Below are 15,581 nucleotides of genomic sequence, written 5' to 3'. Positions count from 1 at the left end.
GCCAGTCTCTGACTGGGAGCAGTTGCTTCTGCCGGTCTCATAGGCTGACCCTCCATTGTTTGTCTGGCTGTTTTAATGCCTGGACTGGGACTCGGCATTGTGTAAGCCTAATTATTCCACGCTGTTTTCTTCCATAGATCATCTGTTTTCAAATGAGGGAAGGGATTCGCATACAAACTCCTGTGAAATTTATTTATGAGCCCAGCCGGTTACCTGGCTGCTGATGTAATTGATTTTTATCTTTGTTGGTTTTATTTATGCAGTGTTGTACGGGGGCAGATTTGTGATTTGCTTCACTGTGTGCTGCTGTTCCACAGATTTCCCTGATAACGGTTCCCCCACTGGAGGCCAGGCAGCCTGCCGTCCGCATCATTGAGCTCTGCTCCTCTTCCATGACCAGCATGCCAGGCACCTGTGAGTTTATCAGGACAGGAGATGTTTGTTTGTTCATTGATTATTGATTTGATGCTGATTTACATTGCTTTGGGACAAGTGTAAAAACGGTAATCCACAGCCTGGCCCTGGACAGCTGCAGGGCTCTCCGAGTTGTTTTTGCTGCTGAGCTCTTGGCTGCAGCAATGCATGAATATTGAGCTGAATTAGATGTGTATGATCTTTTTTCTCTATTTTTTTTAATTTAAAATCACCAGATATTTTTGTTATAGTCACCCATTTTCAATAGGCCAAATGCGTATTTTTTGGCATCTTGGATTGGAGGTGCCGAATCCCATGACTGTGGCTGACCTACCCACCTTCCAGCCACTCATCTTTTAAAAACGTCACAGGCAGCAGGGTCCCATGCTCGAGGTTCGGCATGAATTGGAGCAGGGGAGAACCATTCACTGACAGCACAGCATGTCTGAACGCTCCAGGGATCACTGTGCTGGCAGAAAGAGTCCTGCCTGACTCAGTGGCACTCAGCTAGTTCTGGGCTACTTTCAGAATTAGTCTCAAACCCTTGATCATAGAGATCAGCTTTCACTGGGGTGAGCACCTGTGCCAGTTGACGCACTCAGTAAGCCTGTTAGTTTAATCTTATAAGATAAGATCACTTTATTGGCCATGAACAATTTTTTGTATTAGGAATTTTTTTTCACATACTCCAAGTTGCTCTCCATGAGACAGCATAAGCGAGAAGCTTGGCATCAGAGCACAAGGTCAGCCATTTATACGGCGGCCCTGGAGCAGTTGGGGTTAAGGGCCTTGCTCAGGGGCCCAATGGAGTAGGATTCCTCTGCTGGCCGCAGGATATGAACCGGAAACCTTCCAGCCACAGTCGCAGATCCACTGCACCCCCCTGATTGGAGTGCCCAGTGAATCCCAAATCACAGGAGGCCTCCAGGACTGGAGTTGCAGATTAGTACTCTTAATGGAGTGGTGCTACAGATGTTAACACAGTGCTACCCTGGTAATTCCAGGCCCTTCTAGGACAATGACATTAGGCCTTATAACAGGCAGCTAAACCAATGCAAACAGAATTTTGTGTTGTTCTGCCCCAGTGTGAGCATGAAATTAGTATAATATATGAAAAACAGACACTGTGTCTGGGCAGACACTTGGCAAATGGAAATCAATGTAAATAAGGGCAAAGTAATATATTCAGGTTGCAAAATTATACTCTTTAAACTCTGAACTAGAGGAAAACACCTATAAAAGTGACTTGGGAATCTGTTAATTCATATATTGTTCTCCTCTAGACAATATTGGGGATGTACTGGGGAAGGAGTCATGACAAAAGAGTTAGAAAAGTGTTACCCACAGCTCATTTTGTAGTAAACGTATGCAGTTGACACCCTCTTAACAAAAACTCAAAGCCATGGTGAGCATGTGAAAATCTTTTTTACATCTCAATAGGTGTCTTCACCATTTAATGCACTTCTGTTATTTTTTTTTTCCCCCTCGGCTTACGGAGCAGTTATTTGAACATAGCCATGTTTGTTGTCATTTTAGGAATACATGCTTCTAATAATAATAATAATAATAATAATAAACTTTATTTTATATAGCGCCTTTAAAGGTGGCTTCTCAAAGCGCTTTACAGGATGACAATAACAATAAATAAGAAGACTACAACAATAAATAAGAAAAATTTCACAAGACAGGACACAATTATAATTACAGCAATACAACAATAACAATAGAGGAGACCGTGGAAGATGGTATTAAGAAGAGCAGAGGGGTGAAGAATGGAACCAGTTAAGTAAAGGCTTTTCTGAAAAGGAGGGTTTTGAGTCTGGATTTGAAGGAGTTTAGAGAAGGTGACTCTCTAATATCCTTGGGCAAGGAGTTCCAGAGCTTGGGGGCATAGCAGGAGAAGGCCCTGTCGCCCATACAATGTAGACGGGCTTGGGGGACAGTAAGGAGGGCAGAATTTGAAGAGCGGAGGTTGCGAGGTGGGGAGTAGGGCGATAAAAGTTCAGACAGGTATTGAGGTGCCAAGCCATGTAAAGCCTTGTAGGTGAGCATGAGGATTTTAAAGTCTACGCGGAATTTGACCGGAAGCCAGTGCAAGGACTCCAGGATAGGAGTAATGTGAACACTTGCACTAGATCTGGTCAGGATTCTGGCTGCTGAATTTTGGACATACTGCAGCTTGTTCAGAGTAGATTTAGATACCCCAGGGAGCAGAGCATTGCAGTAGTCAATTCGAGAGAATACAAATATGTTGATCAGCTTTTCAGCCACAGTTAATGATAGCATAGGGCGTAGTCTTGCGATATTTCTAAGGTGAAAAAAAGATGTTTTGACAGTATGCTGTACATGTGGGTCGAATGTTAAGCCAGAATCGAATATAACCCCAAGGTTTTTCAATTTTGATTGGAGCTCAAGTACAGAGCCATCTACAGACAGGGTTACAGGACTGGCTTTGCGAAGTTGATGGGGGGTACCAATAAGCATGACTTCAGTCTTGTCACAGTTAAGATGAAGGAAAATAATAAATTTTTAAAAATAGAATGACTAGTTTCATTTCCTTTGTTGATATTGTGAAAACGGTATTGAATCATCAGCTAGCTACTGACTAGGAACGCCTTATTTTAAGTGAGATCTCTGTATAGTGAGAAATTCTAAGATAGGGGTAACACGCTTCGAATTAAGTTTACTGGATTTGAGTTCTGAAATTACTGTCCTCATTTTACTTTTAAGCTGCCTAGCTGTGGTACTTAGATTACTCATTTATGCATTTGATTCTGGTCTTGTTGGTTACATTTTCCTGTTTTTTTTTACTCCTCCCCGATCTGAAATGCCAAATGCAAATGTCACTTGGCTGCTTCTTTGAGTCAAGAGACTGATGATCAATGACTGCCCTTAAATGTGACCTTCCAGCCTCTTCTCTCTTGACAGTAGTGTGTTACTGCATTCAAGGGGATTGTGCTGTGCTGGCTTTTCCTGCCCAGATTTGCTGCCTACCCTGTAGACCTCATCGTGGTGTGATAAGCCCAGACCTGACCATTTTGTCTTCTGCGCCAATATGAGTTAAAAATCCATTGTTGGGCCACCTCTGATTACAGGCTGGGATTATATAAATATTCTTGCAGTGCAGGTGGTGCTTTTCTGTCTACCTGGAAACCACCCATAAGATCAGCTTCCTGTAAAACGTATTTTTATGATGTCAAATTACATGTTAACCAAACTGTTTCACTTATCACTATGTAGTCTTCTGTGAAAGCAACAGAAAATGAAAATGAGCTTTATGGGAATGTCAGCTGCAGTCAGAGCATTGTTTTTTTTTTGCGCATACTCCAATTAGTTGACAATATTTGGAAATGTCATTTATTAATTCAATGTTGATCGTTATTTATTTTAGTTTGAAATTGATTTGGAGCTGAATTATTAACCCTCCCATAACAATTAAGATGAATATGTCTAATCTCTGCACATCAGATCGTTCCTTCAGTGAAGGCTGCAGTGTAATCAGTGTTTCTGGCTCAGTGGAACTGAACTCCTTCACTTGCCCGGCGAATTGAGTCCATAATGATGGAATCATGAAGCAACATCATTGCTCTTCCTGTTAGAGGTTTCACTGCAAGATAAATTGTCAGAGCCCCTTTAACTAATGCAGTTATACCTGACTGGATCAAATGCAATCAAAATGTGTAATGATGAGCGTGACAGACACTGGACTTGGGACCCCAAGACAATGATGTGATTTTTTATTATTGATGCGAAAATGAAATAAGGGAAGGTGATTTATAGTCAACTTTGGCCTGGAATGGCTTCTGACAGCCCCAACATCATTACATTTTATGAGAACATGTCGTTTTCCCTTTTCCGATTTTCGTTTGCGGCGCTTATGATGTATTCCATGCTTATGGATGAGATTGCTTATCTCGGCATGTGAGATCTGGTATTGATCTCTGCGTCAATAGCAATGCCAGCCCTGTCAAAGTAAACTGCCACTCTTGAACTCTCTCCCTCTCTGTGGTCTGCACTGATAAAGTTATAGTGGTGTGTTTCATTCTCTACACCTGGTCAAGTGTTATCATTGCCTGAACAACACATCAGTATATTAAGCCTTAATAACTGCATAAAGACATAGTAATCTCTTGGATGTAAAGATTATGTACCAAATCTTGCCTATTTCCTGCCTAGGGAACTTTTTTTTCTTTTATTTATGTTTCAACATTCACTTATTCTTTATTTTTGTGTTTTGTGAGTGTTATAGTTTTTGGTCAATTTGTGGAAGCAATGTCTCTGCAAGCTACTGTGTGTCCAATTCTTCACTGCAAGTCACAATTTTGCAGCTCAAAATTGTTTATTAGAGGTCAGTTTGTTTGACGCAGATTAAGTCTCTTTCTGTTAAGAGTAGAAGCTGCAGGCTGTGAATTTTATGCAAGAGGTTATGAGGCTTCACTTCTTCCATCTGTGTTGTCAGAGAAGATGGTTCTGGACTTGGAGGCTAATTCAGGTTTTCCTCAATGTCAGTCTTCCTGGGGCAGCTGTGCTTGGTGGCAGTGCCTCAGCTGTTTCTCTGTCCCTGCGGAATTGGCTGCTTGAGGAGATCTATAGAGCCATCCTGTGCTTCAAAGATGAACACTTATCCGTTTTTCTAATGGCAATGTATTTTACAAGACCTAGAAAAACACAATTGTAGCGCAATAGTTGTGCACTTATTTCAAATAATATGTACATGACCTTCAGTTAACAACCTAGTATTTCACAAAAAAGTTTTCAAAATTCTTAAGCATCTCAGTTAAAAATGGAAGTGCAGGGTTCTCTTTCCCTTGTGGTTAAGCTTAAAAAGGGAAGAAGCACAGTGCTGTCCTTTCATAGTTTAAAATGAGGCTTATAGGGGAATCTAGTGAGACCAGGTCAGGGTGGGGAGGTTTCCTCACCTGGGTAGGTCTGGCCTCCGACCCAGTTTTCAGAATTACCTAAATCATTAAAGAGTGCCGGTACCCTTTAACATAGGGTTCATGTGCATAGGAACTCCGTGACCCACTATCAGAGTGCAACATGTCCTAGTCCTTTAATTAAATACGGACTTGTTTTCACTTCAGTGGTAAGAACTGGATTTTGACACCAAGTCATTTACAAATCAGTGGCAAAAATTAGTCATGCATTAGATGTTGTCATAGGAATGGCAAATGGAGCAAACACTGTGGTAGTATGGAGTGGTTTTTGGCACAAGAAATATTCATAAGGAATGTCCACCCATTTTCTGACTTCTTCATCCAGCTCAGGGTCTTCGGAAAGCAATGTAGGCAAGGCAGGGTACACCCTGAACGGGACACCACTCTATCACAGGGCAGACGGACACAAACATGCACACACTCACACCAGGGCCAGTGTTCCCATATGTCGTTGAACTTGCCTGTTTGTCTTTGAACTGTTGGCGGAAACTGGAGGATCCAGAGAAAAACCCATGTGAGGGATAACGTGCACAGATCGTCACAGAGAGCACCCCATGTCGGGAATTACTGTAAATCCAGGGCCCCAGGATCGCACGGCAGGAATGCTAACCACCATGCCATCCAATATGGAATTTGACAGCATTATGTCAAAATAGTTATACTTTTTGGAAATGTGTCCTAAGAAACCCTCCATCTTGTTGTATATTGTGAGCACGCAGAAGGGTCAGATCAGGTTTGATGGTTTAAAAAAAGTACACTGTTCTTCATAGGATGAGGCAGTGCCTGAAGTGATGATTCTTGTGAGTTTGATTGAATGCAAAGAGATTCAAATTCTGTATCACACTCTAATAATGTTGACACATTGCTTTAAATAGATGTTCATTTTCTTGCAATATTTCATTCAAGAGCATCCTAAGTTTCGTTATCAGTACCTGGTAACTTTTTGATAAATGCCTTAATACACATGGAAGCAAATTCATCTCTTAAGCTTCTAAATGCTTCATGCCAGCCATTGGAAGCTAAAAGAAGAGATTGAGTGCATTCAAAGGAGAATATAAGCAGTATATATACACTGTAGTAATATATGAATGTTAGAATCTTGCATTAATACCTCACTGGGCCTGTAGGTGTATAATATATGTACTGAAAGCAATGTCTCTTGAAAGGAAGGCTCATCGCTTAGGTAGGAGTGTGGACTTTAATGTTAGACTGGTCCTACATGAATGAGGCATATCCATTGTCAGCCTCATCTGAAACCTCTCAAGCTCCAAATGAAAGAACAAAATAATGCATTTACATCCGTCAGAAAATTAAATCTTTCAAAAAGCTTTGAAAACTGATGGGATTTGTGCACTTACTGAAAATTGATTTAATGTGAAGGTTTTTTTTTAGACCCTTACCACAAAATACACATTATGTTAAGGGATGTTTTAGTTCTCTGAAGTTACAGTTGTCACAGTTGAAGACTTATATGCATTAAACTGGAACACTGTCAGTCATTATCCTTATGAACATAGCACATTAAATATTTTGCCAGTTTATTTAGTTCTGCTCAAGCTTTAATACCTTAATCCATTATGAAATCTGTGACTTGAATGTTGTTGTTGCATAGTTCATTCATTGTTTCAAAAGGATTTAAGGGTCCTTTGCTTGCCGACTGTCAGGCCCATCTTGGTAAAGAAGCCACTTGCTTTATATAGATCAACTGTGCAAGGGTCATGAAAATGATGTGCAGTACCCGAGTAAGGAACAGATAAACATGTGGTGATACTCCTTCAATACTTCTCAGCAAATCTGTCTCAACTCTTCAACAGTTTGAAGTGGTGAGATCCCAGTGGCTATCTTTGCTGTAGTTTTAAATCCACAGATATGTGAATACTTCCACATTTCTGTAAGACACTTGAGAAGCATGTTGATGTGTCCTCAGGTTTATGAATGTGGGGCTGTCATTGGCACTGCAGTGTGGGCTGTAGTATAAATGATTTAAATACCTAGAGAAAGTGATGCCAACCTGGACAAATCAGAGCTTAGGGACAGAAACACTGCAATAGTTTTCCCACACGGCTTCTCAATGGTGCTATCTCCTAACCTTGAGGAAAGAGTATATCCCTTAGGCCCAGTTATTAATTGGAACCTTAATCTCCAGTTACAATTTGTGAAAGAAAACCTTAGGAATTTTGGATTGTGCCTTGAAATACACACACTTCTCATTTAGAGCTTTTCGTGTGAAATAGTATTTGTTTTTGTGAGCTTTTTATTCTTGAGCGGACCAAACATCTGTGCTTTGCTGCTTCCGCCAGACATTGTGACTGAGGCTGATTTTTTAGTTCTAAACCCTTTTAGGCACAGTTTTACTGGGGACATTCTAGATGACTCATCTTAACGCCCAGCATGTTTTGAGGTCTGTTTTCCTGTTTAGACAGCAGTGTGTTCACTGTTCTTTATGCTAGCTGGTAGTTGGAGTTGCACTGAAGTGGATCTATGTAGGAAAACATGAATGGCACTTAACAATTCTTCTACTTATTTCCATTCCTTTTTGGTTAGGTAGATGAATCCTTTCTGTATTGGGAGTAATCTTTCCATATCTGCTAAATCAACGCCTCATACTAGGTCATTATATTTTCAATATTCTAACATTGTACACGTGTCATGTTTGTTTTTCTCATTAGCTGGAGCTTCATGGTTTTCCATCTGTTATATTTATTAGGTTCTCTTTGTAATGTTACCAATAACTGTATGCACACCAAGTGCTGGTTGTTGAAGCCATTGTCTTCAGGAAATGAGAAACCTCACTTTGACATGGTTGGCTATATTTTAACTGGTGTGACACCCTTATCTTTAATGATTTTGACATGCATGTTTCAAATATGCAGTTTTATTGTTAATAATATGGAATGTAAGTCTTCTGTTAAGAAAAATAAGTCAGGAAATCTTTTAGACATGCAATGCAGGGGAAAATGACATCAATAAATGCACTAGAAGAAAAAAATGCAACATGTACAAGGAGACGTTACCAAAAACTACTCCCTGTCAGAAATCTACAAATACAAATTTCCTAATTGAGAATGTCGGGAAACAGATTTCATCGATATGTAACAGAAACTGTGTTTTCTGTAATAGCTTCATCAGAAACTTTTGGCTTTGCTTCAGTCATACTTAATGATCTGAGAGGTCTGTTTTCTCACATCAGAGCTACGTTTTGACTTTGTTTCTAAATCAGGATCATGTGGCTGTGAAGTCACTTGTGGTTTGCAACACTTTCTTTCCTAGAGCAGTCATAAGAAAAGAAAAGCATCTATCTTGCAGGATTGAGATATTGTAATTAAACATAGTGCTGTGGTGTGGAATATCCCTGCAATTCATCTGCTTTGTGAGGAGGTGGAGAAGTGTAGACATTGTACTGTACCTCTCCCTGCCAGCACGCTCACTGGAGTGTTGCATGACAATTATTCACTGACAAAGTCATTTTTCTTAAAAAATAACTTTTCAAGCTGTAAAGTTGTTTAAAGTAAATGTAGTAGTTTTAGTATTTGAATACTTTTCTAGATAGGTGTAATAAATAGTACACATTTTGAGCCGAGTTCTGGATCCCTATTCCTGAAGAGCTGAAGTCTTGCAGGTTTTATAGGCAGCGTTTAATATTTAGCAGAGAGAACAAGTTCAATTCTACTAATTAAGCAACCAATGAGTTCAGTTAAATTATTTATTTATAACCCTCTTGTTCTTCAGAACTATAGTTTTTGATCCCTGATACAGAAGAACATTCTTTTGAAAACAGCTTATTTAACTACGCAATACTTGAACACGTAGAGAGGATGTTCTTACTATTGTTACCTAGAAGGAAATCCTCAGTTCACAATTAAGTGTCACCTGCAGTGTACATGTTGGTCACCACCACTGTCTTCTCAAGAAAGGCAGTATCTCTAATAAACTTGTTTCAGGTGATCCCTTTACCAACAGGCAATAGCAGTTATACACAGATGAGTGCCACAGATTTTTTTTTTCTTTGAAATTTCTTCAGTACTCAAGAGAGAGGAACACTTTTAAAGAAAGCATAAAAAAAATGCTGGAGGGCTATCTAAACCTGGGGCAAGTTGGAAACCAAGTCCTTATAGGGGATTTATAAGGACTTGCATTTCCCCTTATTTCTTTTATTGTCTGTATTGTTTCTTGAGGGGGATTGTAGTCTCTGCTTTGAAGATCATACCTCATCACATTAACTAGGTAATGTGTACCCCCTTGTAAATGGTACTTGTTTGGGAGCAACCAATGAACAGTAGATGAAGAAATGAAACCTCAGCCTCCTTCCAGCTATAATTGGAAGAAACTTGTCTGCAAATTCACTGACAATAGTAGCGTAAAAAGTTTGTATTTTTTACAGTCTTCCGAAATCTGGGATTGTCAATAATTTTTATTGCTTTGGTGTGTTCAAGTTAGACTTGGATTTCTGGCAGCAACTCCCAAACGGGTTTGTGAGAAAATGAGACTTGCAGACACTCTCCTCTGTAGCCCAGCTGTAGAGCCAGTTATTTGACAACCTGCAAGCCCAACAGGCCTGAAGGAAGAGCCGGAAGTGTTTGGATGATTAAGGGCTCTCTCAGCGACTTCCCTTCTTAAAGGTGCCTGGGAGGACCATGGCTAACTTGTGCTTTCTCTATCCTGGTGGTGCTGTGGTAGTTGTGTGCTGCTAGCTAGGCAGTTCATGTCGGGTCATGTAATGATGCCCAGCCTCAATTCGGCAAAGATGACTGGTTCCAATAAGTGCATTTACTGTTCAAGCCATTTGGCAGATCCAAGCTGTCCTATATTTGTAAAATGGATTTCCATTACTGCATCGCATTGCACGTGACTTTCTGAAATTGTACATTTTTTTCTCTTATTGTTAACAGACCTGGTCCATCTTACTTGTCGGTCTTCTGGGACAGCTAAAGAAGATCTTGCTCCAGTTGTGTCCAGACTCTTTTCTGAATACGGAGAGTCCGAAGGGAATGGTAAGAGTTCAATGTGATGTTTCAGTACAGTGTCTGGGAATGGTATTGATTCCAATGAAGATGTTTTGATCTATTCAGTGTTCTACAATGCTCACCTTACGCAATAACTATTTTATTTCATAACATTATAGTTTCAATTTGCAAAGAGGTAAAAAATAATAAATAAAGTAAGTAAATCTTTCCACACAGAAACAGCTCAAACTCTTTTATTCCTTGCAAAAAAGAAAGAATAGTTTGGATGTTTTGCATTCTTATAGAATGTCTAGAAAAATAACATTGAAACTAAAGTAAAAGTAACTCATGATTTGGCATAGGACTGTTAATTTGGATCTGTTTAATAATTTAAAATCTTGTATATGTTATTACTTTATTTTCACATTCATTAGCTACTATTCATTGCCATCCTCAAAGGTATTTGGCACATACCCAGAAAAATAACTCAGTTTTAGATAAAAGATTATAGCAAACTACTACATTTAAATTGATATTCATTTAATATGTGTATTAAAGTGACTTGTTTAGTTAAAACATGCTTTAAACAAGATAGTTTTTTTCAGCTCTCCATTGACTGAGGTAATTTGTATACAAACAAACACCGCCACCAAAAGCAGCACTGGCACAGTGTATCCTAAAAGAACTCAGCATTAAAGAAAGCAGATGGAAGGCCTACAAGACATTACATCTAGTGTTGTATATTTTTAGTACAAAGTAAAAGAGGGAACATGTTTATTGATTTCAATTTGTATCTGATATGCAAGAATGTCATGGTTACCTTATGCGTTCATCCCTAGCTGTAAGTCCATTTTGAGAGGAAGATACTACACAGAGTGTAGAGCTGTGTAAGGATGCTCAGGATAATCTCTCTCTCCTAATTCCTCTTGACTGCAAACTACAGTTTATGCAGGTCCAGAACCAGGTTATACTTCACTATGAACCTAACTCATCTTCATTTCTTCAGTTTATCTTTGCTTTAGCTAGATGCCACTTTGTGGTCCCTGCTTTTACCAGGGATTTAGTAAAGATAGTTTTAAGGACTTTGTTCTGTAAATGTGTTAGTTGCAAGAATGAAGGTCACAAATAAATACCTACTGTGTAACCAGAAACCCTAGCTATTGATGATCTGGTTTTACTATGTATACTCTCTAGTCGTTATGTAAAATCAGAGTGATCACATCAAATTTAAGGAATGCTAAAAGAAATCAATGTTCAGATCAATAAATAAAAAGTAGTTATACTGTATGGTACCAGAATGAAGTACTCCCTGACAACTCCTTCCATAAATAAGGATATAACTTGGTTCTAATTCACACGCAAATTGTTTCTTTTGGCACAGCAGTGAAGAGATGGGTGCTGTACTAAACACATTTCTCCATTACAAGGCTCTTTTTAGATGATAACTGTAGTATTTAAGAACACCTCACATATACTTTCATTCTGAGTTGAGAGTCTACAGATTGTATACGTTCTGTCTGCTCACATTAGCAATAGTTTAAATAACTCCCAGCAGTGTCTGGTGATGTTAATACAGTGTAATTTCACATTGTTTTTAAATTAACATCTGAATGAAGAATGTCATGATAGACAAGCTTTTTTTTTTCAGAACAGATCAGACAGCATCCCATTGTTGCTATTCTATAACCTGCCCTTAGTGAGTGATCACTCATTCTCAGTTCTTGTTGTTTCAGTAAGGATTTGATTGCTGCATGATTATGGTATATTAACACTCCCACAATGCTGTTTCACAACATCCAAAGCAAGTCTGTGATTTGGCAAGGAAAAATCTGAAATCTGCATACCCTACTCATCTATGATAGGCAGCAGTTGACTTTTTGAAACATTCTACAACAATAGTCAAGAACACTGCTGTGTTATTTGAAGACTGGGTACAGTTAAATGCGGAATACAATTCATTGTGTCAAGTTCTTTTTTTAGTTGTTCTTTTCCTTAGACTCGGCTACACAATAACATGAGAATACCTCCTATGCCACAAGAGTGTATTGACTTTTTTAGAAGCCATCCAAATAAAACATTAAGGCAATTCATGGAACAACAAAGACTGACTGCTGTGTCAGTCTGTGTGTAAAAAACTAAGACAACTTCTTCAAAGATTTTCAGGTCCACTTAAAATCTTACCATTGCACTTGCTGCATTACTGTTTAAACTGTGTAGAATGTTTGGTCAGTTGTCATTATACTGTATGTAATGTTAAGGCATTACATGTCCTATATAGCTGCTTATATCAGGAAATTGTCTGTTTTCTAATGGTGTTCTCATTGTGATGAAGTTGGATAGACCACTGGAAAACCTTATTAAAGAGTCAATTTTCTCACTAATAATAATATGCTTATTGTTGTTGGAATTAGATAAATTATTCTTAGATAAATTACCAGATTTCAACAACCCAAAGAACAAATATGAAGTTAAAAGAAGGAAAAATAAGCTTATTTTTATTCTAGGAGAAATCCTGACAGCTTAAATAATTGGATGGCGTTTGGGGTAATATTTATTAGAGGTGAAATTAGATGTACCACTAATAAATGTGACTATTAGCAGGAGTGTGCCAGGAACAAAGTGAATTTATTAGGTACACGTCCCATTGATTACCATTATATTCTGTCAGTGCCTGTAGAATTTGGCGATTAAAAAGCTGAGTGTGACCTTAAATATGACCTTAAATTGGATTAAATTATATTATATGTGAACAGCAACAGTGCCTTAAAGATTGTAACTGCAACAGTGGTGTGTGTTGTGTTCTTAAGTATAAATCTAAAAAATAATTAACTTCAGGTGAAAAGAAAAATGTGGTGCTAGATTAAGACAACCTTTTTTTGAGTTTCTCCTGATTTACAGTATATATAAGTTTTGTAAATTCTAGTCTTCCAAGGCACTTAATCCCACCTACACCTGTAATGTAAAAATGATTATCAAGACTCATGTTTAAAGTCATCTTTCCTAGTTCCAGCTCAGTTAAGTTGGTTCATTCTTAATTATTATTATTAAGGTGAGGGTGCAACAGAACATGAAGATAAACCAAACTAAAATGGCAAACCCTGTGAATTACTGTATGTTACAAATACCAGTAAAGGTTTATTCCATGCTGAAAAGAGAAGAAAAGAAACATGTTTCGGCTGCGGAGCCTTCTTGTATTTGTATGTTATAAATACTATAAGCATCTACACGATATTATAAAGCAAGGCAGCTCCCCACTTCCACCACCCCTGCTGTATGAAGACATTTAGAATTCTGGACTATATAATGCCTAGTATGAAGAGTGGCTTTTATTTAATAAAATACTTAAATTTGTTACTGATACTGTATAAAACTATGTTAGTTAAATCTAAGAGAAATGTTTTGTGGTAACTGGTTATCTAGGAAGTTAGCAAAGTGGGACACTGGAATGTACATAGGATGATTTTAGCTGAGACTTGACATTGTGGAATGAATTACAGCGTTTAAGTAGACCTGAGTCATTGCTATACACTCATTGGTGGCAAATCAGTATAATTTCTTATCTTTTGTAACTTACAAAATAGGAACATTGGTGCAAGGTGTTACTAAAATCCAAGGCTTGTGCACAGCTGTATTGTTAAGCTACTTATTGAAGGATAAACCATCATTCTGCATTGTTTATGCAAATATCCTTGAATTTCTACAAGTCCGTGTTATTACTAGAGTAGGCTGCAGTCAGAGCACCAGCACCGCTTGATTTAATATGGATGAGTCCGTGCTTTCAACCCCCATTCCACTGTTAACTGTTAACTGCCCGTTTCTGGACAGGATAATGATGACAGTCTTTTACATGATTGAAACTCTCCTCTGTTGGAGTCACAGAGGTCCTCAGGTGCAGCAAGCCTCTGGAAAGCTAGCTTTCACTGCTACATGGCCCTTTTTATCATCTGAATGAGGTAGTAGTATTTTAATTAAAATGTCAGAACAAATACTGTTAGAGTTATTGAGGATGAATCACCAGATCAGAGGAGCAGTGGGCCAGAACAGGTCAGAGAGCCAAAGTCACCTGGATTGCTGTACTTCATTCGTTTCACTTGTGGAAAGGGGGGGTGGAATTAAGACGTGGAGGGGAGAGTGAGAGAAAGAGTTCAGATTACAGAATAAATATTAACTTTTTGAGGAGAAGGAAATAATCAATTTTAACAGGGGCAAATGAATAGCTGTGGGAAAAAAAGTGTTTTAATCCTGTTACTGGAAAAGTTCACAGAAAAATAAGATGTGAAGCCTGTCGTGTTCAGGCTGCTTCTTCAGTTGCCAAGCTCTCGGCAAGGTGACAGTAAACGATTTCTGTGGCGTTTCTCACCTTGTCTCGCCGGATTTTGCTTCTTTTTGTCCCATATCAAATTAGTTTCTTCTAAATTAACAGTTATGTCGAACATGGTTAGCATATTGGATCTGATTTCAAGTCTACACCATCAAAATAAAGTTATGAGAAAAATCGACCCTAAATAATAACTGCTAATAATCAACAACAATTCTTCAGAGCATCAGAGAATTGAATATTTCTCCAACTTCTTTCTTGCTTATGGTTCTTTTAGTACATTCATTACTTATGTTTGTTTTTGGTCTGCAGAACAGTTTGAGACACTTTTTTTCTTTGTTAGATAAAGGTTGTCCCATTCAATATTTTGCCAAAACAAAGACTGGTACTTAATTTCCTTTTTTCCTAAGTAACACAGACTAGAATCCATCCCATTTTGCCTTTAATAGATATTTCAGGATTAGTTTTAAAGGTGTTTCAAATTGTTTATTACCTTGCCATCTTACATCTTTATAAAAATAGATTTGTATGCATATGTATTTTGCATAGAGGCATCTGTGTGGTCTGGACATTTTTTCACTTCACTGTAAAATATGTTAATCTGACATTTTTCACATCTGTTCCAGTAACAGGGACTATGAAGGAAGAGTGCACGCACAAAGCTCACTCACTTTAGAAATGTTACTGTCTCCTAACCAATTTGGTACATGTAGCCAAATCACTTGTGACAATATGAAGGAGAGAGAATTACTTAAATTTTGCTGCTCAATGAAAAAGTCATAGGCAGCACAAAATCAGTAGGATCCCCACGTGCGTTTCACTGTATGGTGCTGTATTTGTCAGAGTAGCATAAAGTCAGTCCTCAGTGGTGTTTGCATGGATTACTCTGGGAGTAAGTGGATTTAAGGGTGAGATATCCTCTCAGCGCAAGAAATAAAGATAAAGTCTCTGGCTTTTCAGAAGGAACAG

At 38.4% G+C, this 15,581-nt stretch overlaps 1 protein-coding gene across 1 annotated transcript in view; it reads left to right on the top strand.

Annotated features, from left to right (window-relative positions):
* The window catches only part of chm (CHM Rab escort protein), an 82,776-nt gene that overhangs the window by 56,553 nt on the left and 10,642 nt on the right, over window positions 1-15,581 (top strand). The window contains exons 12-13 of the mRNA XM_088649087.1: window positions 318-414; window positions 10,241-10,342. Of these exons, the coding sequence (XP_088505213.1) occupies window positions 318-414; window positions 10,241-10,342 (199 nt within the window). The remainder of the gene's footprint in view (window positions 1-317; window positions 415-10,240; window positions 10,343-15,581) is intronic.

This window comes from Lepisosteus platostomus, chromosome 10 (assembly GCF_059453375.1).
Source record: "Lepisosteus platostomus isolate fLepPlt1 chromosome 10, fLepPlt1.hap1, whole genome shotgun sequence".
NCBI classification, from domain to species: Eukaryota; Metazoa; Chordata; class Actinopteri; order Semionotiformes; family Lepisosteidae; genus Lepisosteus; species Lepisosteus platostomus.
The sequence above is the reverse complement of the archived record's forward strand: the minus strand, read 5'-3'. Positions and strand labels throughout refer to the sequence as shown.